Source organism: Haliotis asinina, chromosome 2, assembly GCF_037392515.1.
Source record: "Haliotis asinina isolate JCU_RB_2024 chromosome 2, JCU_Hal_asi_v2, whole genome shotgun sequence".
Classification (NCBI taxonomy): Eukaryota; Metazoa; Mollusca; class Gastropoda; order Lepetellida; family Haliotidae; genus Haliotis; species Haliotis asinina.
In genome coordinates this window covers 12682355-12709979 of record NC_090281.1, presented here as the reverse complement: position 1 = coordinate 12709979, position 27625 = coordinate 12682355, and the positions used below count along the sequence as shown (strand labels likewise).

General features: G+C 38.0%; 1 protein-coding gene across 4 annotated transcripts; it reads right to left on the bottom strand.

Annotated features, from left to right (window-relative positions):
• Positions 1-750: 750 nt before the first annotated feature.
• Positions 751-27625, bottom strand: LOC137273246 (outer dense fiber protein 2-like). 4 transcript variants are annotated; one of them, XM_067805774.1, is made up of 20 exons: positions 27479-27598; positions 26116-26246; positions 25384-25533; positions 23580-23735; positions 22951-23138; positions 21576-21900; positions 21150-21221; positions 20082-20198; positions 18964-19079; positions 16094-16273; positions 14816-14951; positions 14172-14282; positions 13338-13382; positions 7811-7915; positions 7030-7188; positions 6380-6480; positions 5646-5727; positions 4846-4959; positions 4170-4262; positions 751-3397 (listed from the first exon to the last, which is right to left on the bottom strand). In XM_067805774.1, the coding sequence occupies exons 1-20, from the start codon at positions 27486-27488 to the stop codon at positions 3221-3223; spliced, it is 2568 nt and encodes an 855-aa protein (XP_067661875.1). In that variant the 5' UTR covers positions 27489-27598; the 3' UTR covers positions 751-3220. The 4 variants fall into 4 exon arrangements, with proteins under 4 accessions (XP_067661875.1, XP_067661876.1, XP_067661877.1 ...); XM_067805775.1 differs by lacking the exon at positions 13338-13382 and having other exon boundaries at positions 27479-27625; XM_067805776.1 differs by lacking the exon at positions 16094-16273.

Here is a 27625-nt window from a genome sequence, read left to right as displayed (position 1 = left end):
CAGCCTAGGTAATCTCAGATGTGTTAATTAATGTTCACATGATGGATGTGTTAACATTTTGATGGAAACAGAATCAGGTAGTGCTGAATCTATGAGTGTGTTTATATCGGAGAGTCCAGAAAGCTGTGACATACACCTATTCCTGGTCTATCTGCTCACATCACTTCTACTGCAGAGAGCTGTGACTTAAACCTAACACAAGACAGACATCACTTCTACTGCAGAGAGCTGTGACTTAATCCTAACACAAGACAGACATCACTTCTACTGCAGAGAGCTGTGACTTAAACCTAACACAAGATAGACATCACTTCTACTGCAGAGAGCTGTGACTTAAACCTGTCCCTCGAATCTCTGGCCACATCACTTCTACTACAGTTAGCTGCATACACCTATCACAAGACTCTGGTCACATCTCTTCTACTGCAACAAGCTGTGACACACACCTATCATAAGACTGACATCACTCTACTGCATCTGGTTGTGACACACACCTATTACAAGACTGACATCACTTCTACTGCAGCAAGCTGAGACACAATCCTATCACAAGACTGACATTACTCTACTGCAGTTAGCTGTGACAAACACCCATTACAAGACTGACATCATTTCTGCTGCACTTAGCTGTGACCCACAGATATCACAAGACTCTGATATCATCTCTACTGCAGCAAGCTGTGACATACACCTATCTCAAGGCTCTGGTCACATCATCTCTCCTCAGGAACTGACAACAACACAAACACAGGTTATGTTACTTATTTTATATACAGTGTATACATGGTATATATTTATACAAAGAAAATAGCTGACTTCGCTGTGAGCTTTATATGTACAGGTCTCCACATGCAGTCAGTGGACGGCTGAGATGATCACAACTCATGATGTGAGATTGACTATCTGGGCACTCCTGTCAAACACTGGAGTTGGACTGAACTTCATAAAAGCAAACAAAGTAGGATGATAACATAAGTTCTGTCAATGTCAGACTGGCATGCTGTACAGAATTCAATTATTAGTTTGTTCACACAGTGTATAAAGTATAAAAGGTACATTTTCTGATAGGCACTATGAAGGAATGAGGTTACATTAACTTGTGTTTACTGACCTCTGGCAAAATGATTTTATCATGGGCCACTTTGCAAGAAAAAACAGTTTCTCATGATTTTCAGCATATTTGGCAGCTGTCTACCCCGATAAATGTTCCATGGCACCCAGCATACTGCTCTGTGACATTAGGCATACCACTAACAGGTCTTAGTATTCGGTATACAACAGGAACTGGCATCTTCTACTGTAGGTTATGCATCAGAAAATACATTTATAGGTACTTGAAGACATTTCCGTCATTTTCCAAAAGGAAAACTTTTAAAATAGTAAAAAAAAATTTAAATTGTAAATTAATTCCAGTCTACCTAGGTATGACTAAAATGTGTAAAATATCTAGTATATAAGGATAACTTCTAAATGCTCAAGACAAAAACAAGCACATGATCGACTCAACATAGGACTGTATGTTTAACAGTGGAAACAAACAGATATCACAGACATACTCATAACTTAAGTAGTAAAATATTCAATACACAATTTCCATCTCTCCAGGTCGGCAAAAGGAACAATGGCTAAAACGATATGGGCAACAGGTGAGGCAACATGTTAAAGTGTTGTTTCTAAATATTCCACTCTACTGTCTTGGGGATGAAAGTTGCCAGGAAGATGAGGAAAATGACATCCTGGTCAGAGAAAAGGTGTGTATAAAGCCAGATTCAACAAAGTTGTGCAGAGACCCAAGTCATTTTCATATCTAAATCATACTAAGAACAAATTCAAGTCTTAAATGGACATTTAGAAAAGTTCAGCTTAATGTTGGAATAATGACTGGCTGATATCTGTATCATATAAAATACCCATTAGTTTGTGTGTTTTCTAGACAGTCCAGTAGACCAGAATTTGAGTGGTATGTATGTATGTATGTATGTGTGCTACACGACTTTACGATCTCTGACAAATACATATGCAAAGTGAAAAATATCAAACTTGATTTCTTGTTATTTGAAAAAAGTGAGAACTAAAACACTGAGATATTGTGAAGACTTGTGTCACATGTCAGAAATAGAGAATTTCTTCTGTCATATGAAAACACCAACAACACACAACCTGATGAAGGAATCAGACAATTGACCACATCTCAGCTTCAGTTGAAGGGCTGCAGAATTTTAATACATTCCCTGAATAAAATACATGTATGACATCATGATGCGAAAGTTGACCGAAGGAAGACATATTTGAGCTTCAGAGGAGATGACAGTTGGAATTATATGTGTTCACTGAGTCTGAGGAAGAGATAACTTTTCACATCAACTGGGTGCCGGATGTGATAGTCAGCATCAACAAATACCACAAACACCATAATTCACGAAAATGTCAAATCCCCTCTCACTTCCTCTTCCATTGCAGGTCCAAAATGAATATCAAAGAAAATGTATATATCATAAGTTATCATGATTCTCAACAACTTACACTTCCACATATTAAAAACACAATTTTAGTTTTTCTATATGAGCTTTTCAGAATTTAGGCATATCTCTATCTTGATCAAATAACTAGTTTGTTATTCTTCCAGAATTTATTTATACTTTGACCCTTGTAGATCATTGTAATCTTACAGCACATGTCACTACTTCTATGGTTACAAGATGGCTGAGGCATCCTCCTAATATTCAACAATTTGTGACAATGTGTTTGAAAGAAAACATAATCCCAAATATTTAAGTCTTTGTTACTGGCACTGAGCTTCAATAATGATTCAACAACGATTCAGTGACTTGGTGATTCAAGTGATTCAGTATATGCATTATGATCTATATAAATCTACAAGGTATCATTTACACTGTTTGATTTAAAGGAGTGTCTTATGGTTTTCTCTGTTAGTTTCTATTAAAAGGATAACTTATACAAACTCATACTTATATAAATAACAAGTATTCTTTGACTTTCACACTTAATTTCAAAACCGATCATTTTTTCTTGCAATATTATGTTACAATAACAAAATATTTTCAACTTTTGTAAATATGCATATAACAAATGTAATCCTTGAGACAAATAACAATTTTCCATTGAGAAAATAATCCATATCGACAGTAGACATGCATCCTGTAGAAAATATTCCAATATGTGTGTGCACCTTGTGTTCTTGTCCAGATGACAGACAGCATCAAGGCACTACTGAATGTATAGGAGATGTGGGCATTGCGATAGCACTGTCTCCGAACACATTAGCGTAAGAGTTTTTCAGGAACTGTACGTAGTTCTGCATGCTCCTGTTGGTGCTGTGAGACTGTTCCAGCCGATCCTTCAAGTCATACATTCGGGAGTTGAACTTCCTCTCATTCTGTAAACACAACAAAATATGTTCTTGCATGTCAGGAAACTCTTGCAAGCATCTTCAAAAACTTCTGTTAGTACACATTTGTCAGTTTATAATATAATATGGTTGTTCATCTGAGTTGGTAAGATGCAACAAAAAAACCATCAGCACAACAGCAACAATATGTCTTGGCATACAACTTCAGCCATAGCAGCATGTCATCATAAGTACAGTGAGTATTACATGCGTCCATTTAACCATCATTATATTTGTATCAAGGCATGTCAGCCTGGTGCTGATGGTTTTGTTGTTGTGTAACGCCACACTCAGCAATAGTCCAGCTATATCACAGTGGTCTGTAAGTAGTCAAGTCTAGACCAGACAATCCAGTTATCAATAGCATATGCATCACTGTACCCATCTGTGGTTCTATTACATGAAATAACTAATTCAGTGAGCCTTGCCACCTGTTCCTGGAAGTCGCCACTTATGACATGCATGGTTACTAAAGGCCAATTCTAAAAGAATCTTTACTGGTCTTCAGTTTCAGTAGAGAGTAAGTGAATTAAACAGTATTTCAACCAGTCAAACATAACATGGCTTACAAGTTAAAAAGCTTTAATAGATATACATCTTTTTCAACAAAGCACTAACCACAACACCTTCTTAGTTTCCATGCTGTTAACAAACAGAAGAGAACAATAAAACATATCAGATGATGGTGTTTCAGTAGATGTTGAGAGAGATAACATCATCTCAAGACAGAAATGTTAGTCAGATGACTGAAGACACTCGCCTCCTCTTTCTCTCGTTTCACTCTGGCAATCTCTGCTCTTAGCTGACTCAGCTGAGACTCTAGGTCTGCGATGCGACTCTGGTATGTACGTTCCTGCAACACACACCTCTCACTTACCAACAAACAGAGACTACTACACACATGAAAACCTTGTGCTAATTTTCTTCCATTTGAAAATTTATTACTTTTTCACACATATCCATTTTATTAAAATGTTACAATATTTCAAAATAGTAAATAAGGCCCATATATGCATGTATATACATGTATTTTGATGGTGACTGATGAACCAAATGTCTCGTCTTCTTTATTACATTTTCTTTAATAGATTGACAACTTGAGCAGTTTTAATCACGGAAATAATGGCAAAATATGATTGGATGATGCTTTCTTAATTATCCTATGAGAATATCTTAGTAGATATTGCCATGTTGATGATGGATTTTACACTAAAAAAGCCAAATTCAGAGTTAAATGAAATGACAAAATGATGTGTTTACTTGCATGTAGAATCGAATTGAAAATGATCAAATCCAGGGTCCAATATCAAGAACAGCAGTTCGCGGTCTGAGTGAATTGTTGCAAACCTTATGATGGGTGATGTTTTTATGCTTATTTCTTTTTCAGTCTCATCTCTTTTCAGCCCAATTGCTCTGTGATTATGAAGGCTACTGACCTTGGAAGACATGCGGTCCCTTGCCTGATCCTGGTGGCGACGGATGTCTGTAAGAGCATTCTCCAGCTGACGGGTCAAGCTGCCGTTTTCTCGTGTCTTCTCCTCCAGGCGGAGCTAGAAACAAACATATCATCATTTTGTTTGTTTGATAATATGGTTGGTTTGTCAATGCTGTATTCACTGATGCTCTAGATATATGCAGGTGGTCAGGAAATTACTGAGTTTTCACCAAATAATCCAGTGATTGATATCAGGAGCATAACGCTGGAATGCGAAGACAATAATCAGATATCAGACTCTGAGCACATGATCTTGACAGTTGCCTTATTACAAGCATGGGTTGCTGAAGACCAATTCTATACAAGGCCTTGATACACATACCAGTCAAGTCATGACAATCACTGGTCATTGCCATAAGGTTTCCAGAGGACAAGTCAATGGGCATAGGCATCACCAACCATTTGACAACAGTTGTTTGTTTGTCGTTTAATGCTGCATAAAACAAAATTCCATCCATATGGTGGTGGTCTGTAAACAAGTGAGGCTGGACCAGACAATCCAGTAATCAACAGAATAAGCATCAGTCTACATAACTGGAATATGATGACGTGTCAGCCAAGGCTGGCCACTTGATCCTATTGATTGCCCTTTTACGACAAGCAATGGGTTCCTGAAGTTCAATTCTAACCCATGGGTACATTTGATAATGGCTAGACCAGAGCTGAGTAAATGCAACAACACAACATAAAACACATGTTTTTTTACCAGCTAAGACAGACCTCTAAATGTGAGACACCTACATTGTTTTGATGAATGGACTCCTCTCTCTTGGCGATGGTTGCTATCAGCTCCCGATTTTGATCTTCAACCTCTTTCAGCTTTCTGTGAACAGATCATATTCTTTGTGGAATACTGATTTGATCAAACCATGTTGAACACATCAGCATTAGCAAGGCCATGCATCTAACCACTTTCAAGAAGCCAGATATCAGCCAGACTGGAGTCAAGTGATGATACGAAAATCACGTAATCATCATCAAAAGCAGGTTTGTTAAAGAACAACATTGAAGGTGGCAACCAAAATGTCTACAAATCAAAATCAGGTTAAGTACAGGGCACTTCATGATGCACAGGGCAACCGGTCATATTATATCACATATAGTGTTAGTGTGTCATGTCAAAACAACAATGAAAGGAGTAGGGGCAGTAAGTGAGATCACAAAATGAAATCGTAACAACTGTTATAGTTCAATTGACAAGAAAATTTTCAGTGTTCTATTCCTGTAAAGAGAAAATTTGAAATTTGACAATTATATCAGGGCTGGTCCAACCCCTCCTATACAAAATGACCAGTCCCTTGCTTGATTTTCACATCCATACAAGAAGATGCATGACAGCATCATCATAATAATAACAGACTCCAAGCATCAGCTTCAGACTTCCATTTTCCATTAAGAAAAGAATTCCTATTCCTTCCAAATCATTAGAGGTCTGCTTGTCATTTACAGCATCAGTAACCTCCCCTGGTACTCACTTGTCCAACAGTTCAACCCTGCTGGCCAGTGTCCGGTTCTCATCTTGTCCACCATGCATTTTGCCTCTTAATTGATCCATCGTGTTGGTGAGCTGCTCCACCTGGTGGGGTATGAAAGAACTACTCAAGACGAGCATGTTTCATTTCTAAGATGACTATGCAGCTGGGATCACAAAGATTTAAATTTGTTGGTGCAAAAAATATACATGCCACATTAATTAACAAGCCAACAACAGACTCTTATGTTGGATATGACCAGGTTTGGTTTGGACTGGCTGTTATTTAATGCACTCAGCAATATTCCTGCTATATGGAAGCAATAGCTGAGTCTTGACCAGACAATTCAATGATTAAGTATCAATCAGCAGTCGAACCCCTTAGTCTACAAACAAATAACATAGAATTCAGAGGAATTCAATGTCCACATTTCATGCTTGTCTAAATGCCAAATTATATTTGAGAGATACATAAACAGTTTCCCTGACTCAGTTAAAGTTACTGATAAATTAGTGGAACAAAATAAAAACAGTTTGTTTACAAATTTTGAATTATGAAATCTGACCAGTGGTATTTTGTAAAAATGAACTGACAACAAGCCCCAGCTGGGGAGTCATGACTACCACCCACTTCAAGAGGCTAGGACAAAGTACCTTGGCCATGAGCTCTGCAATGAGCTTCGTGTTGTCGGTATTCTTGCGCTCATATGCCAACAGCTGATCCGTGGCGTCCTGTAGCTTGAACTCTGTTGTACGTAGCAGCTCTGGCAATGGCTCCAACTCCATCAGACGCTGGTTAAGACGAAGCTTCACCTGGAGGCAATCATCATCATCATCGTCGTCATCGTCATCATCATCACCACCATCATCCCTGCTGTACTAACTTTTGAATACCTTACTGACAAGCATATATATCATATGTAGACAGTTTAAACAGTACGGTAGAAGACAAGATATTTGGCTTTGCAATGCTGACTTTATCTCTACTTCTCTAGAACGCAAAATCACCTTTCTGACATATACTTACCACGTTTTCTGAAGTCATTCTTCAAATGGAGCTGAAGTCTAGTTCTTAGTCAAGTAAAGAAATCTGATAACTTTCACCAAAGACCCTTATCCTACCTTGTCCTAAGAAACAAAATGGTTTCTACAAATTCTACAAATTGTTCCCTTCACATTAATTTTATTCCATGTTTGTGAACATTTTGGGATGAAAATGCCTGAAAATGAAAAACAGTATGATGGATCTGGCCTGGCATTCTAACGCTTCAGGTACCAAGGTCCCAATCCACAAAACGTTTGTAACATTACGACCTGGCGTAACTGTATAGGTTATGATAAGCTTACGAATGTCATAGCTCTATGAATACTTTGTGGATCGGAACCCTCTACTTTAACATTCACCCTTGATGTGGAACCATAAACAGCTACACACCTTTTCTAGCTCCAGCTCTCCTTCTTGCTGCAGGCGGCCATTTTCTTTTTCCTTTGCATCCAAGTGTACACTGATCTCATCTGCTTCCCGTCGAGATCGGTTCAGCTAGAATAGAATAACGCCATCTCATCACACCCTAATTGCACCTGCACCCTCTCTACTCAAATACTGAAATACTGATGACCTAGATACCCTAACTGAAAAATCAAAATAGATAATGCAAATCTTCAGTCACCAGCGATTCCAAACAGTGGGCAAAAGCTGCTGTGTCCAGGAACGACTTTAACACAAATAATGCCACAATCTACTGAATCTGGAGCCAGTAGGGAAGTCCTGGATACATGGGGTAAAACTTGTAAGAATTGCATCTTACTGCACAGCATGGTTGGAATGACAGCAATGGACAAGATGGCTCTGAACTCACAACAACACAGTCAATTGTTGCCCATTGAGATGACTTCTAGACAGTGAGGACTGCTTACCTCAGTCCATCTCCATCACAGTCCACGTACATCATTACTGGTCTCAGATTGGAACAATAACATCAAAATAAAAAACCTGCATACTTTGAGGGCTAACCTCAAACAAATCATTTCCTAAATCATGCATAGATTATAACTGACAACTTGTACCAGAGAAATACATGGATCCCTGTCCGATATACTAGAATGTCCTTGGAAATATTGATGAATCAAGCTGCCACTGTCTGTCTAAAACATGTGAATGATAAATATCTTATGAGTAAGTTGCTAATGTCAGTCTGATTGATGTGCAAGCTTTGACATGAATGAGCTAGGAGAACTACAGTTTCTCTAGAAAAGCATACAAAAAGGTTTCAGCAAGTGATAAATAAAATAATATAAAATACAATAAGTTCGCTACAACATGCAGGACCTTCTACATCCTTACTACCAACATGCAAGTTACAGCCTGCCAACTAATGTTCACTTTGTAGAACTTTAACCTCATTAAGAACAGAGCTTATTACCAACTAAGGCAGTGTGGTCGGCTTCTACTGAGCAGAAGTTTAACATGCAAAATGTGAGATGCAATACCTAGAGCCATCTTGTCTGGTTAAGAATGTTACAACATACCATTCCACCAAGCACAGAGAAAACCCTAACAAAATGTGTTGCGCATGTGATGGATATAGACAATTATGTCTGTTAAACTGGGAAAACACATTCTTGCAGAGCAGTCACAGGTGCCAACACATTATCCATGCAAGCACGAAACATGAATATTCATGACTTATGTGCCTTCAAATATACTGACACACTGCAGACCTCATGCAATATCTTGTCTGCATATTCCGTCATAACCTGAAGCATTAGCTACTTGTAAGGTGTTTCTGAAAAGCACTGTGACATACACAATCAAATTACAGACATCATAAATCTTGAAATAACAACATCCCAAAAAAATTTGTTGCATTTTTTTAAACATAATATTCCCTGCACTGGATGCATTCACACAGAACAGTATATAAAACCAACTTGAGTGAAACATGGTTTGAGTGACAAAACAATGAGTGTATATAAACAGTGCCATCAACATGTCAGTCTGTTTTCATTCATAGTGCAGGTGAAAAGAAAATGTGAGTAAAACAGTGATGTTTTGTACTAAACTCTGAATTTTGTGACAAAATATGAATGTGTGTAGTGTACACAGCAAAGGACTTGACATTAAAAACAATAAGGTCAGGTGAGGTAAACTTTTGAGACCACATGAACTGGCAAACATAACATCTGCCTAAAATGACAATTCAAATAACTCATATTAGAATGTTTCTTCTAAAGACTTCTAAGTCTTAAATTCATAACAGAGGCATGTCCAACTGTATGCATACATGAACAGCTGGAGGGTTTTGAGACCATCAAAACTTTTATCTGAAGCAAGTTCTTGATTCAAGCTACATTATTAGGCAATAATTCTGAAATTGCTTCAAGACTTTCTTCCAGAAGATAAAAAAAATGTTACAGCAGAGTACCAAACTATGTACTACAATAAAGTTAAGATTTGCCACTCATTCAAGCTGAGCTAAATTGAAAAAGTAACAACTGTTCTCACCAACCAAACAATGCTTGTTGTATTGGACTGAAACAGACCCTAATCATGTTCCCATCCTATCTCAAAAACACTGTGTAGAGCAGCAGTGACTCATCACTGTAAATACTCAATGGCATGGTGGTCTGTTAAACAGCTGAACAAGACCAGAAGTTCTGCTACAGAGCATACTGGGTACCACATAAAATGAAAATCTAAACAGCATTACGAGAAAGTTGCATGCTCTATTCCCAACTTACCCAAAACCAAACCTTTCACAACCTACCCCCAACCCTCCTACAAACTGCAAGCTCTAAGTATATGATAATAGATGCTGAGGAAAAAATGAACACTCTAATTGATAAGGATCATAAAAGATTGTTTGCAATTTTGTTTCTTATTAATGTCGCACTCTGCAGTATTTCAGCTATATGAAGTTTGTAAAGAATAAAGTCTAAACCACACAATCAAGTGACTGATTATTAAAGTCACAATGAGAACTCTTGGTGTACAATGAAACGCCAACATGTCACCGAGCACTATGACTATTGTAAGTTTATCTTAAAGTATTGGAGTTATGGCCCCTTAGAGTGATGGATGCTTCAAATGAGTGACCTACTTGTAATAAGGTATTACAATAATTATTGGTTCTTCATACTTCATATGTTGATCTAACAATATACATGATAGGGGCATTTCATTACTTTCAATAGTAATAGGAAAGAAAAGACTTTGAGAAAAAGAAGTTATTTACAAGCAACAACATGGAACTATTTTCTAGCACTGACAATGAGAAGGAAGAAAAGTGCACACACTTGCACATGCACAACCCCTTCCGCACCAACACACGCCACCTGCACACACAACTGCACCACGTGCACACTCAACAACTTACCCGGGTGGAAACACTGCGACTATAGCCTGGGGACTTTGGAGGAAAAACACAAATGATGTAACAATGCATGCAGGAGACAATGGTTGCATTCTGGGTTCTGGAGATTGGGCAGGGGAACACCAGGGACCATTTGCTAAAACAATCTCAGCACTACGGTTATCACAAGTCAATGTTGAAGTGATTGAGTTTCGATTGTTGTAGCGATATGATCACTCTGTGCAAAGTGGGGCCATGGACCTATCTGAGAAGTGATCACCGAGTTACGACTGTCGTAAGTCTTCATTACAATATGGAAGTTGCAATCATCTTAGCACTAAAATCACTTTGTGGAACATGACTCGGGGTTTAACAACAATAAAATACATCATAAAATATGTAGCATGTGCTGTTTACTTAAGAAATAGCCTTAAGGATTTGTCCAAACTAACTGCACCTGGAACGAGGAAAAAATTTAAACTTTCTCCAAGTTTTTGTTAAGTTATTATCTCAAGTACACCTGAAAACTAAGCCTCCTCCTCTGTTTTGGGCCTGTTACTAGCAGATAACCAGACTCTCAACGTACTCATCACTTGAGTTATAAACTCATTTACACAAATCAGGATCCATATTCTTAATGGTTCATGATAACTATTGCAGAGTTTTATGGCAAAATATCAACTTCTGGTGTAATTTAAATAAATTCCTGAGCACCGACAGCTAATAAAAGAATTCAGGAATGAAGGCTGACTTTGGGTATAGAAACATTTACATGTAGTCACTGACATATTTGTTACAAAACAAAAGTCTCATCAGTATTGAGATAATTCTGTGGTTAGCCATCATAATTTACTAAATGTATGAAATTGTGACAACAAGATATCCATGTTAGGGGCATTGTCTGGTCAGAAACTAACTGAAGGTATTTCTTGTCAAAATCTAAACTGACAGCCGTTCAAGGTAGAAACTAACCGAAGGTATTTCATTTCTACATCTAAACTGACAGCCATTCAAGGTAGAAACTAACTGAAGGTGTTTCATGTCAAAAACTAAACTGACAGCCGTTCAAGGTAGAAACAACTGAAGGACTTTCAGGCTGTCTAGTTCCAGTTATTTGAAGTGCCTCAAGATATATTTTAGCATATTATACCTCTGCTCCTTGTCACCTGATTTAGGTCCTCCCTTAATCAATGTTCTCCACCGGGCAGAAAGTAGAGTGTGTATTCTTTCTAAGTAACGATGAAGTAAATTAGTTCCACCATGTAATATACCAGTCAAACCGTAAAACCTATCAGATCCTTGAAAGTCAGCTTTTAATGAGTGAGCTGGATTTATACCACTTCCAACAATTTTCCAGCAATAACAAAACTGGAGATACCCAACACCCTTAGGAGAATGATGAGGACATCTAGGACATGGAATTAGATGGCGAGGACATGGGAGGAGATAGATGAGAACATGGATGAGGACATGGAAGGAGATGGCGAGGACATGGGAGGAGATAGATGAGAACATGGATGAGGACATGGAATTAGATGGTGAGGACATGGGAGGAGATAGATGAGAACATGGATGAGGACATGGAATTAGATGGTGAGGACATGGGAGGAGATAGATAAGAACATGGATGAGGACATGGAAGGAGATGGTGAGGACATGGGAGGAGATAGATAAGAACATGGATCAGGACATGGAATTAGATGGCGAGGACATGGGAGGAGATAGATGAGAACATGGATGAGGACATGGAATTAGATGGTGAGGACATCGGAGGAGATAGATAAGAACATGGATGAGGACATGGAATTAGATGGTGAGGACATCGGAGGAGATAGATAAGAACATGGATGAGGACATGGAATTAGATGGTGAGGACATGGGAGGAGATAGATGAGAACATGGATGAGGACATGGGAGGAGATAGATGAGAACATGAATAAGGACATGGAAGGAAATGGTGAGGACATGGGAGGAGATAGATGAAAACATGGATGAGGACATGGAAGGACAAGGGAGGAGATAAATGAGAACATGCATGAGGTCATGGAAGGAGATAGTGAGGACATCGGAGGAGATCAATGAGGACGTACAAAAAGATGAGGACATAAGAGATGAAGAGGGTATAGGATGTAGATGAGGCCATGGGAAGAGATACGTGAAGATGGGAGATGGAGGAGGGCATAGAGACTGGATTAGGCGATGGGATGAGATAGCAGTCATGGGAGGAGATGGATGAGAACATGGATGAGAACATGGATGAGAACATGGTGTGCAGTCCTGGAACAGCATGCAAATACAATACAGCCAACTCTCATCTCAGCCTCAATACAAAGCATGCAGCCAAATAATATAATGAATCATGTGCCAATACACATGCACCAGCTGCATAGAACATGCACAGAAATCTCTGCACCCTCACAATGCATGCTGCACAATCTCTACACAAAACATAACCATAAAAAATTCAATATCCCACATGGCAACCAATGTGCAGAAATCAAACGTTGCTATAAGGATACGGTATCATTCATGGAATAAACTGAACACTACCCATGCCACCAGTGCCGTACCCTGGGAAACATTGCCCCATGCGGAGTTGTGGGTACATACCGCCATAGATTTGAGATACCGAGTTCTTTGCAGGACATATTCAATCTGGGTTATCAGGAAAACACAGTTAAGTGAATTATTTCGCCAATATTGAGATAATGAATGTCATTGGTCACTCAGTATTCTTCAAATGTTACATAACATTTTGACTGCTCGCAAAGTTCTACAGTTTTGTGTGAGTGTAATACACCGAAACTTGGGCTGTATCACAATGGCCTCTAAACAGCCAAATCAGAACCAGGTACGCGTCTCAGGGAAATCATGAACTATGACAATGTTCTCAGGCTACGATAACATACAGTTCACCACGTCAAAGCACCTCATCAACCCAATCCCTTTTGCAGCCCCTCTTGATAAACATGGGAAACTTGGAATGAACTAGAATCCTAGCTGGAGTTTCATTTCATCAACATAAATACTATAACAGAATCAGCATGCATTGGCAGTAACATTTTTCAGTAGAACATGTCAAAGAAGGTGAGGATGGAATAATCTGAGCCAACAACAGCAAATTTTACTGGGAACGAAAGTACAAAAACACCAACAGTTGATTCCAACCTCTGACAATTATCAAAAAATATTTCCCATGCATGAAAGGAGTTTAGGAGAAAAAACACATTTAACCTCTTACACAACAAACTGATTCCTAACCTATGCCACATGACTATAGAAATGAGGAAAATGAATACCTTTTAGAGATTGTCTGCCAACAAGAGCAGTCATGCTTCACACTGAATGAGACTGTATAGTGAAAGAGACCTATTACATTTCCATATCCAGGTTTAGGGTTGGAGAAGAACAAGAAATGCCCATGACCAGCATAGCTTAACTTACCTGGTCTCTGTAGTCATCTGTGAGTTTCTCACTCTGCCTCAAGTTGTTCCTCAACTGCAGCATCTCTTCTTCAGCAAGCTGGAACTTGCTCTCGATGTTAGCGATGGAAGACTGTGAAACAGAGTCTGTGAGTTAGCACAGTATCTCATTTCTGGTTTATGTAGTCTGATAAACTGTAGTGTTTCTGAACAGTAAATTATGTATATGTCAGTAACACACACAAGGCCCGTCATGTATCTGTTATCACTCATGCTACCTTCTCATGTCCCTCGTTCTCCTAGTATGTAATGACCTCTGTTATTCTACACCTGGATGTACAAATGTTTTCAAAATATGATAACTGTTATCAAAGTTCTGACACGTAGTAACTGTCTGGGTAATTTCCCAAGAATTTGAATTGAAACAGACTAATACAACTAATAATGATTGTTTCTTGACAACCTCTCAACAGGTATTCATGGGGACAATATATCCTTCACCCATTGCCTTGAGTAGCCCAGTTTAGCCCTTCACCCATTGCCTTGAGTAGCCCAAATTAGCCCTTCATGTAGCCTCATGGGGTTGGTGAAGACATCACGGTAAGTTGAGGAGACAGTGAGGCAACTATAGTACATTGGGTTACGAACATTACAATCTTCTCCTACCTTTAATCTTTCATTCTCCAGCTTGAGACTTGACAGTTCTGATGTTTTCTCGTGTAGCCTGACTGTGACAGTGTCTGAGTTGGACCGAGCACTCTCCTCCACCTTGTCTACAAGGTACTCCAGCTCACTGATCCGTCTACAACAGAGTACAGCCACTCACTCACTGATCTATCTACAACACACAGTCCAACCAATCACCAATCTGACTACACCACACAGTACAACCACTCACTCACCAATCTGACTACAACACATAGAACATCCAGTTACTGATCCCATTACAGCAGTTCCAAAACTGGTTGCAAATCTTGCAACTGCAATACTTTTTGGCTGGATGTGAACCTTTCTATGCTTTTTAATTACATTAATGTTACTGAAACATATAAATTACTGGTAACTTTTTCAAAACAGCCTTACTCCTCCATGTCAGTTCTCAAAACATGGGGAATATACTGTACACAAACACTTAATGACATATGAAATTTGTACATGTTTTCACATTAATCATTGATTCTGAACACTATCAACAAATATCGTCATTTTCATATAGTTTGATCTTTCATGCGCTTTAACAGAAATGGTTTTCCTGGAGGTTTAGTATTTTGAGTTTATCGCTCCGCAGCAGAAATGGAAAGAAACTGCCTAGAGTTTGATGACTCTCAGCTTTTTGTGAGTCAAGCAAGGTCTAATACCATTGTGACGTCATAACTGTAAACCATCTTGACATGATGCGTCTAGCACCATGCAATGTTACGGTCAATTTATTTAGCAGTGATATCTTCAACAGGTGAATAATAAAAAAGTGTACTTCAAGTCGAAACTTTCTGTCATAGTTGCCATTGATACAGAATTCCACAAATAAGAAACACGGAATCATGTTCAAGCTGGCATATACAAAAAACATATTCAGATATCAAGAACGTAAAGAAAGGTGAATTGAAGAGTTAAGAAAGTGACATCACTCGAACCACACAGAACAGTTGCAGGTTAGATCACGGCAAACAAAGCAGAAAGATACACACCCAAGCCTACAATATGTCAACAGAAGAGGGTTACATTAAAGCATAAAGGTAAAAGCAAAATGCAGTCAGACAGTTTCTCTTGTACAATAAGGAGTTAAACTTCATCGTACGAAACACAAATTTACAGTTACAAAACTTCATACAACATGACAATAAATGAAATACTTCACACAGGTTATGTTTCTAAATCATGTGAACTGACCATATTATTTTCACTGCAATTTTCACATCAACTTTATCAGACTGACAAACTTACGTTTTTAAAGCTGCATTTTCTGCCTGGGCTTGCGCCCTTTCCTTGGACAGTTTTTCAATGTTGATTGTGACATGATCAAGCTCAGATTTTAAATCAGCTACTTGAGTCTCTCTCTCCATAAGCTGAGCATTGAGGCAATCTAAAGCATCCTCGCTGCGCTCTGCTCGCTGCTTCTGGGCTCTGCATAAATAAGGAGTGCTCATGCAATAAATGGCGAGCAGTGCTCATAAGGATGCTAATCTACACATGTGATATTCCCTGTACTTGAGCTTTTGAACTTAATTTATGTACTATCTGTTAACCAAATCACTTCTTCATCATTACTATTCTCATGAAGGTTGTCTTTGATTGAACATCGAATGAGATGGAGATAATCGATGGAGATAATCACAAAGACTATCTGGGACGATTCCAATTTTGTTTCTTGTTACATACCTTTGACTGGTGAATATGCATGACAGTCAGAGTCAAAGACAAAATCAATTTAGAAATTTTTCATTTTACTTTCAAATTACATTAATTTTTTTAACAAAATATTTTTGGGAAAAATTTCCATCATTTAAGTGCATTTTTCAACTGTTTTACTTTATTTGTTTTTGAAATTCCAAAACGTTTATACCAACATGGACCGAATCTGAAGTTGTCCAGACATGCTAAATACAGAATTTGGCTTTAATATTTTTGTTTCATGAGTTTCTTTAATCAATAATGGAGCATGTTTTGTCCTTGGTTTCAAAATACTACTCTCTATTAGGATATGCAATAAAATCATTGCTAACAAATCTGCACCCTTCGATGATGCTGTCATTCCTGAAAGAGTGTTCCTTTCTAAGCCCATGGTACTGATGTTCCCATCAAACCTACCATCCATTGCTTGGATACCTCTCCATGTCAATATCGTGCACATTAAGTGAACCCAGACTGAAATTTGATCGCCCAGTCTTAACAATGGGTACATGAAGTTGGCATCTAAATAGATATAGGTGTTTTGAAAGGAATCAGTTTCACTACAGTAAATCAATTTGTCAAAATCAGTTTTAAGTTTCAATAGATTCCTTTCCATCTCTGTCCCTGATTCCAAACAAAAGACACTGTACATCAATCACTGTTGTTACTGGATAGTAAAGTTTGCTGGTGCTAGGTACCCTAATGCTTACAAATAAAACCTGTAGACATAACGACAACACAGTGGGGATTTTATTCTTCTCCATTTGGAACCTCCCATTTAAATTCATTTTCAGGAAATCATTTGCAGTGATCCACAATGCTTACCCTGCCCTTACTTAGAATTCAACCTCATGGGTAGCTGGTGATTTGGAGGTTCACTTGATGTGACTATATACCAGTACACCTGACAAACTATATTCAGAATTTTTGTTACAATATTGAAAAAGAGAGGTATCAAATCTTCTTCAGCAGATGTAATACATGATACCCAATATTGACTTGGAAGTGTATTTCTCATACAAGCAACAAATACCATGACAGGGTGATTCCTACGCTAGTGTTAGTGATTCTTACAGTGACAGGAAGAATGAAACAAGCTTCCTGAGACAAGAGAAATATCACATGTTCAGAATAGAAACAGAAAAGAAGACAAGGTAATATCAAAAGAGAAAAAATGTGAGACTCAAGTGTAATCAGTCTGTGCTAACTATAATTAAAGCAAGGATTGACATCAGGAAGTACATTCGAACACAACAGTTCATGTGAGTGACACATTTCACATGATAACTATGGTTGGGAAGAAAGTATTCTGTTCCAAGTTATTACTAATTTGGGGACTAGCAGAATGGAAATGAGAGATCAGAACAACTTATTCAAGACTAAAATTCAAAACTGGGGGAGTAATAGTTGCTGGATATCAATATGGAAATCAATAATCGCTAACTAAGCATCAACTGATTTTTTATAAATATTAGAGATGCAGCTTAAGCAAAAATACCAAAAATGTCGGAAATAAATGACTATATTTCACATCAAAGATGAGTGGCCGCATGTTTTTGCATGAATTATTACTGAACATAACATAGAAGCAGACTATGAGTAAAGTCCTAAATTTGTTATTTTGTATTTTGTCTGAGAGAATATAAACTATTCTTTATCCTAAAAGTTAATGTAGGTTCTTACCGACAACACAGTTTTCACATCGGTTATCATTTATAATATTTTGTCTCACCGATATTTTCAATTATCAATCATTTTGGCCAGTGCTAGTAGATATGTACAAATGCCAAAAAAAATGAAGTCACTTTTGAACTTAATGGCTAGAAGATAGGAGTCATCAAGCTCAAGCACAGAAAGATTTACACTGTAGTCTCAACTCACACAATCAAGCTATGGCAGCTGGTTTCTAAAATATTTTACAAGTTCAAAGAGCTCAGGAAAGACGAAAACAATTGATGAATAGAATACTGTTGACTACAGAAATAGAGCACATGTTGTACAAGGATATTTGTCATCTACCTCCCCATGACCATGTGCCTTTCACTAACAACTGTGTGGTTTGATATTAGTCTGATTCTGACTAGATCATAGATCTGTGCAAAGGTAAATCAAATATGGAAGTACCAAAAGAACATGTCAGCTTTGAGGAAAGATGGCAACAACAATGGCCAGCTTGGTCTCATGTCAACCGCCAATTCACACTCTAACAGTGCAGACAGACAGCAGCAATGTAAAACTCACTGTTTCTTGAGGACCCCTATCCAAAGCTTCCTCTAACAATGTTTCCTGATAACCCCTGTCCCCACCCACCATGTTTACTGACGCTCCCTATCCCAAGCCCAGCCACCATCACCCAACATCCCAGACCCCACCCCATATTAACAATGTTTCCTGATAACCCCTGTCACCAGTCCCCTACTCACCTTGTGGCCTTCTTCAGAGCTTCCTTGTCTCGGTCACTCTTTCCCTTGGCATTGTTCAGCAGTTCCTGGATGTGGTCCAGCTCGATCTTGTCCTGGTTCACCTGAGTCTCCAAGCTCTGAAACAACCTTAATATGTAACCCTGGCCTCTCAAACTAAAAATGAATTCAATTCTAAGAAAGGTGTTGAACTACGACACAGGACCACTCTTAGCACCAGTTTCACCAGACTCATTCTTGTATAACTACAAGTGTTGCAAAAAGTTGCCACCAACACTATTTTCTGAGTTGTCAAACTGTTGTTAGGATAGGTCTCTATTCTCACCAACTTTTTTATCCAACTTTCGTTGTTGTTAAACTCGAGTTTGATGTGTGAAGTTTTGTCCAACTTGTGTCGTCCAGAAACCATCAATCACAGTCAACAAAATTGTCACATGACCACACTGATAGAGTCATAATCTTCAAAGTGACATGAAAGTTTGACCTGTTTCACTTGTGAAAACTTTTAAAATTTCCACAACATGTGTTGTTATACTTTAGTTTGTCATGTGAAGGCCGCCTTAGGATCATAATCACAAACTCTGCATCAGCTGGATGATGGGTGTCAGTAAACCGGGCACCGAAACAAAGCTAACAAAGTGACAAACATCTGATAAGGACCGGAGTTACACACAGACATTGGACCTTAAAAACCAACTCCTACACCCTTCTTCCACTCACAGTATTGGATTTGTATTTGTTCGTTTAGCACTACACTCAAAATATGAGGTTTGCCTGTAAGTACCTATATATATACAACAATCCTCAACAATCATCAAAAAATTCAAATGGAAGAGCTAACAAACACATTAATTTACAATCAGTATTTAGTATTCACACTATTATTGTATTTCCAGCCAAATAACCTTAAAACCGTGTCATCTGCTCATCTAACTTTGAAAATCTAGACCACACACCACAGACATGGAGCGTATACTCTATTTTACACATCAATGCTTGGTTAGCATCTTCTGGCAAACTGCTGGAGTTCCTAAGAGGAACATTCAACAACAAACAAATGTTGAGCAATGTATTTCATCAGCTACACTACGTCTCCCATTGTGCAGCTGTTTGTCCATTACCCGTATCTGAACAGCCATTCGGTTACAGTCCGCCTCCTTGGTGCGGAGCTGTTTCTGTAGGTGTGCCCTCGTCCCTTCCAGCGTCCCCTGTAGACTGGACAGAGCCATATTCTCCTCCTGGGATAGACGGAACAGCCCCGTTACACACAGCACACCACACAACCAGCAACAGGAACACACAGAGGAACACACGAGAACACTTACTACATGGTAAAAATACATAATAACATGTAGCATTTGAAGACAATAAGAGATGTTTCCATTGACATCATTTCCACCTTACAGAGTAGCAAATATGACTTCCAGATATTCATTAAACTTATTATTACCCTAAGTTGTTTTCTGAGGTTCTTGCATCATTATAGATAAGTAAAATTATGATAAAACAATTTGACTGATGAGACATTCACCACATTCATTACAAATTACAAAAATTACAAAAAAAAAGTAAAGAAATTGATACTTTAATAATATCATGCAATTGAAAGTAGACAAGTGATCAATGAAACAATAGTCCAAACCATCAGTTACCACGGTTACAAACTTGTATAATATTTTACATAAGGTAAGGTGCTGATTATAAACTCAAAATATAAACATGAATGAAAATAGAAATCTTTATGCTCCTAACAGTTAATAGATTTAATATATTCTTTTAAACGTCAAAGATACTGACTGCCAAGTGGCAGTCTTTCTAAAAATCTGAAAGCACCAACCCAGAACATAGAACAGACACCACCAGACACACAAAAGGACAAAATAACAGGATTAAGAAAGTGCAACAGAAACATTAACGAAAATCTGAACTAACTGTTCTTCCTTCCTATAAGCATGCAGCAAGCAGGGAACAATGTTTGGATTACTTACTAACATGCATTAGTTGGAAAGTACAAAATAATGTTTACAGTTAAAATTAATCTAATTTAATAATGTAACAAAATTAACTTTCAGTCTATATCTAAGACAATAATGATTAAATAACACAGTTCTGTTTCATTATTCCAGAGTGAGCCAATACCTCAGAAATAGACACCACACTCAATTTACTGAAAACACAACATCACTTACTCTTTGGGCTGCAGTCTGATTCCTTAGATCTACTATTAATCTGTCTCTTTCCAACAGTTCCAACCGCAACCGCTGGAATATCAACAAAAGGTAGTCAACTACATAGCTGTGAGTTCAATTTTACCGATACTTTAAGCAATAGTTCACCAGCATCACAGCAACTGACATCATATGTGTCCTTCACATATTGTACCTCCTGACACACTCACACATGTACGCGGTTATATATCAGTCAAAGTATACAGTTACACTGTTTATACAGAGTCTAACAAACCCTATAACAGGTAAACTACTTAATCAATAGATCAGTGCATCGATCAGCCCTTTAACTATAATTGTTCGGGGCAAAAGTGCTTTACTACACTATACATGGTGGTAGAGAGGACTGTATTCCTGAAATCTCACTGAACTTGAGACAATTCTCACCTCATTCAGTCTATCCATGTCAGCCATCTTCTTTATGAGGACATCTCTCTGCTCTGACAGACGGAGAGCTGACGACTCATGGCGATGGTGCTCACGGAGCAGTCGGCGCAATGTGCGATTTGTTGCTTCAAAATCTGTCAACTTTTCTAAGAGGAGTTCTTTCTGCTTTGCCAATTTTGCACCTTCTACAGATGGCCTGCCCTCCTCCCGAATCCGACGGATGGTTTCCCGGAGTTCCCTCACTTGCTGAGCAGCTGCCTGACCATCCATCTCCACCTCGATTAACTTCTTCATCAACTTCTCCCTCTCAGCACTGAAGAAGTCACTGAAAACACAAAACATTTGTTCATTTTGTTTGTCTATTTGTTATTTGATGCAACACTAGGCAATATTCCAGTCCAGCAGTCTTTAAAAAAATTATTTCTGTTTCAGACAATCCAGTGATCAACAGCAAGAGCATCAATCTATGCAAATCGGATATGATGACCTGTGTTAACCAGGTCATTGTGCTTGACTACTCAATCACATTAATCGCCCCTTACAACAATCATGGCTGAGAAACAGGTAAGCTATTCCTTCAGATATTTCACGTGCTCAACATAGATTAACAACAGAATACACTGATGAGACATGCAGTTCATCCATAAGATTCTTCAACCTGGTTGTACTTCAACTCTACTGAATTCTTAGAACCAAAAGTCCTTGGACATTACCTCATCTTTTCAGTGATGAAAAGATATCTTTACCTCATATTTTGTCTAATTAATTTAATCATGTTAATATTCATTTACATTATCATCCAGAAACCAGTACCAACTTGAAGGACACCAACTGCAAACTCTGCATCAGCTGTTAGTCAAAACCATAAATATTATGTAACACTGACTGATCACCATGATCTCTTGTTGGTAAGAATATATCACCACTCCTGTCATCATTTGTCCTTCCGCCAACATTATCATGCCAAAGTCAGTGAAAATCCATTGATGTATGACCAAGCTATTGATCCACTATCAAAATGTGAGGGTATAACAGATAAAAGATAGAGGCAGACTACTGGACCACATGACCTAGTTACTCCCACTTAATTTCCCCCAAAAATGAATTTAGTTTTGTTTTAGCAGTGTCATGTCTACAGATAGAAAGATTGTCTCCCATGTCCAAAGTTGACACAAGTACATCACAGTATCATATCAAAAACAAATAAACCAAGTTTGTATCACCAAGATATTGAAATCCTTCAAAAATGTACAACCTGACAAAAGTCAGCCTTCTGGCAATGACAAGGAGAGACTGTAGACAGGACAGAGGTTGTGGGCATGAGAAGCTAGAGCAGATTACTTGATTCACAAGAACCTAGTGATGACCAACTCACTTCCTGATTTCAGATTCATCCTGTATGAGGTCCATACTCTTACGGAGCAGTCTGTTCTCCTTCTCCGTCATGCACAGCTCGTCATGGAAGTCCTGGATCTCCTTCTCCTGCTTCTGAATGATACGCTGCGAGGTCTCCAAGAGGTCCTCCTTGTGCTCAATCTCAGATATCGCATTCTGGAGTGCAGCCTGGTGAGACAGTGAGGATTTGGGACAAGTGATTATGTCATATATGTTCCATGATAACTCAACATGAAAGGAAACTAAACCAAGGTTGTTTTGATAAACAGCAACTACATGATGCTTTGTTTATGTGGTATCCATTTTGCCAAGTCAAACGGTCATATGGCTTGTGTTTTCAAACTTGAGACTGAAGGGGATGGGTATGGGGTGCCAGAGCTGAATAGAAGAAGGGTATAAGGTGCAATAGGCTGATGGGGGGATGGGTGTAGACTGCTAGAGCTGAGCAGAGGATGGGTACTGGGCACAAGAGCTGAAGGAGTGATTGATAGTGGTCAAGTGTTGAAAGGAGGATGATTATAGGGTGCTGAAAGGGGGATGTGATTTGGAGTGATTCTTCTAACAAATATAAACATTTTCTAGTGTCACTACAACACTGAGACACTGTACCTCATTCTTCAGGGTTCCAACCTCTGTCATAAGTGAGTCAATCTTTTTCTCATAATTTCTCAAATTGCCATGGACACGATCTTCATCATCTGTGGACAAATCTTCAATCTGAACCTCAGTCCGTGGTGTTGTGATTTCCAAGCGATGCGTCGGACCCTTCATGAGGACAAACAGCATGATATCAAAATACCAGATATAGTCCACAGATATCAGCATTAGCCCCCTAAGCCCCAAACACCTTAGTGCTTTTCTATGAAATGAAAACACCAATATGCCCACATAATTCCAACTTTCAAAAGAAATATGAGACAAATCTATCCTCATCCAATATTTACTGCCACAATCATTTTTTCATATAATCTGATAATCACAAGGGCCCAGTTGTTCAAAAGCCTGTTGAATTGTAACGTACCATTAACTAACTTTTCATTACCCATTTAACAGGTCGCAGTTTTAACAGTAGCTGAAAATAATGATGTTTTGAATAACCGAGCCCCAACACAAAGTTCTGGTCCAAAGTATATTTGACTTTTATGTAGTCATATTGATGTGTCAAATATCTTTAACTTCTAGGGAGGAAATCTGTCAGGTTATAAAAAGTGGCCATTACCTGATCATATATATGACAATCTTGTTCCTCAATCGATATTTAAAAGTTACTCAAAGTGAGATCTGACTCCAAGTTCAGAGAAATGTACACATGAAATCACAAGGAAATCTTCAATATCCAACAAGGAAACATACATGAAACTTGCCAGCCCTGACCAAAACTTACCTGCCCACAAGTATAGGTTTGACAAGTGATACAGTCTATCATCTAATTGCAATTCATCATTTATTTTTTATGCAAATTAATAATGATTTATTACCTTGAAACATGATGACTATATCTTCCTATACATGTCTAAATTTTAACCTGACCATTGGTCAGGTGAATTTGAGAATCTGGCAGTCCATGTTGAAAATAACCTGTCCCCGTCAGTCAGACAGGCAAGTATTTCAAATGCTGCTGTTATCATAATAACGATTAAAACCCTTGACTTTCATACTAAATTTGGAAGTTTCTCATTTAATGCCATACTGAGCAATGTTCCAGCAATATATCTGAAATAATGTAATGATGGACATCTTCGGCCTCGATCAAGGCTATATGTATATGCCAATATCCATTAAGCGTGACCATGACAATAACAATGACAATGGCAATGACAGTGACAGTGACAGTGACAGTGACAATGACAATGACAATACTTTATTCCCCCAAGGGAATTCTTTTTACATTTGAAAGTGAACACATATGAGATTGTTAAAACATAAACAACAACATACAGATTAAGAAATGTAAAACGACAACAAAGACAGTCACAGTCATTTAAAAGGCAGATGGAATAAAATAATTTTGAACTCTTTCAGTTTTAAAACGTGGCACTTGGTAACGCCAGTCTGAAGGTAAATGATGTTCGCATACCCAAACTTAAACACGCAAGGGTTTGCTTAAGACCACTTCTAACTTTATTTTGAAAGTTGTATTACATTAAACAGGCATCAACAACATGATTAAATTATTACAATTGTTATGTCTAAATTTGTTTATAATTTGCCTTGACAACTGTTTAAAACTTTCACTTTCATCGAAATTAGTAGTAACCACTTTTTCATGGAGATGGATATTACTGGTAATTATTAATTTGCTGCCAACCAAATGACGGTACTTTCGAATTTCACAAGTTTCAATTTTCAGGAAATTATAAATGTCAGTCACTAAATATAAAAGCTACCATTGCATCCATGGAAACCAACAAACCTGCCAGGATATTTTTGAGCCCTTGGTTGCTTTCCCTGGTGGCGGGACCCATGGCCCTCCCCCTGGACTGCGACTTCGAGCCCGAGCTGAGGCGGTGCTCTTGCGTGATTTGCTCCTCATGTTTTCCCCACCAAGGGAACTAGAAATTCCCTGAAAGATTCAAGTGATTAATATGAAGGTAGTCAGTTTCAGAACATGAGACTTGATGCTGACTAAGGTCTCTAGTTGTGATATCAGTCATTATATAAGGAAACCTTCCAACCAACTGCCTTACTGAAGGTAGCACAACACAAAGTAGATTGTACAGGCTTAACTTGCTGAAGACTTGCTACACAAAATGTGATGACACTTATCACATATGATGACAGATACTGTCATATTTAGAATACCACATTTCCTCAGTTAAACATCCTTGATCTATCATTCAGTTCATATTTCTTTTTGACACTCTTTATTCCTCCACAACCTACATCCTTATATCAATGATTATAAAAGGGGAATTTCTTTTCATAACGTTCAACTACGGAAATACTCATTAGTGACCAAAAAATAAATGAAAACAAGGCTGAGCACATATAAAATATGCTAAAACTAAGAGCTTGGCATAGTATACCATTATCAATTATAACTAAAACATGTCAGTATATGCAAAACCCTGAACACTTAAGTACTTGTAAAAGTTGCTTGACCTTGTTTTTGTCTGAAGCGAATATCACAAAAAAGTTTGTTTACCTGTCGCGATCTCACCTTCATCCCTTTCTTCTTGACAGTCTTTTTAACATGTACATGTACAGGGGTGTCGTCCTCTACATGAACGTGGACTGGAGATGTTGGACGAAGACCTTTCTCCACACCCATTATACCTGATCAATTAAAGATGGAAGGTTATAAATGACAACGTAACAACGTCTCCGTTCTTCAAGAATAACAGAACATCTTTCAACAATGCACAAATTGCAAATAATGGACCATCTTTTGGATCTGATTTCAGTTTTACTGCAGGTATACAGTTTACAGATAGATAGCCACTCTGAACCCTATACATTTGCCAAAAAATGTCCTTACGCAGTCTTTTCAGCAGATTGCTGTCATGAAATGTATTGCCAGCAGCATGAAACTGAAAGTATCTTTATATCATAAGTCTTTATCACATAAGTTCAAAATAATAAAATCAAGTCAGACAGCAAGCATCATTTTTTGTTTGAATGTTTTAACATATTCATGTTGCGAAGAATCGTTCTAGTTTCAGTCTAAACACAAACTTTATATCAGATGCAATAATGACTGTGTCTGTGGTTTAACTTTCAAGTTATGAATACAGTAAACTATATATCCCCAAGCTAGCTGAATTCAACGTTTTGGTGATTTCAACGATTGCATTGCTAGCTCATCGTGAAAAACACACACAAAATACCCGGATGTGGCAAGCGGTTACAGTTTCAACACTATTACGATGTCATCAACAGACAACACAATTTTTGTAGGGAACACATGATATTCTTGTGTGAAATAGATGAATATATCTGTATCACAAAAAGGTTAGCAACTTTAAATGATATTTAAGATAAAAATTACGTTTTTGTCTTACATCGCCGAAAACCCCTAACACCGGGATATCTTAATATGGGGTATTCTTCTTACCGTTGTTAGCAACTGGGTCATAAACCATTCAAAGGTTTGTAGATTACTGATTTATTACTCTAGAAACTAAGGGTTAGATAGCGTATTTTTTATGAATTCTATTTCTAAGACAAGATTAAAATTTCTGTGAATTTGAAATCGGCGCTAATTTCCATACTTGTTCACACAAGTTTCAATATTGATTTCACCAACTTGTAATATACAACATGCAGATTGGAGCTTTGAAGCTTAGAAATGATGTGTTTTAAACTCACCTTTTGCTTGAGAAGATGTTTTCAAACAGATCAAAATTCATGTGCTTCGCGTTACTAAGGAGAGGAATTTCAGAAATTCCTGCAAAAACACTTTGACATTTCGAGAAGAAGACTGACACATTTCGCTAGCATTTCTGAGTTACCTATCCAAATACACTCAGTTGATACTATAATGAATAATTGCAAACATGTAAACGAACCTTTTGGCATCAGTCAACACCTATCCATCCACTCAGTTCAATGATTCAGTCCAAAATACAGGAAAATTGATGATGGATCTGCAGAATCTTTGTTGTTGTTTCTAGCGGATGCAAATCCCTGCAATTTCATTGGTTGAAATCAAATAT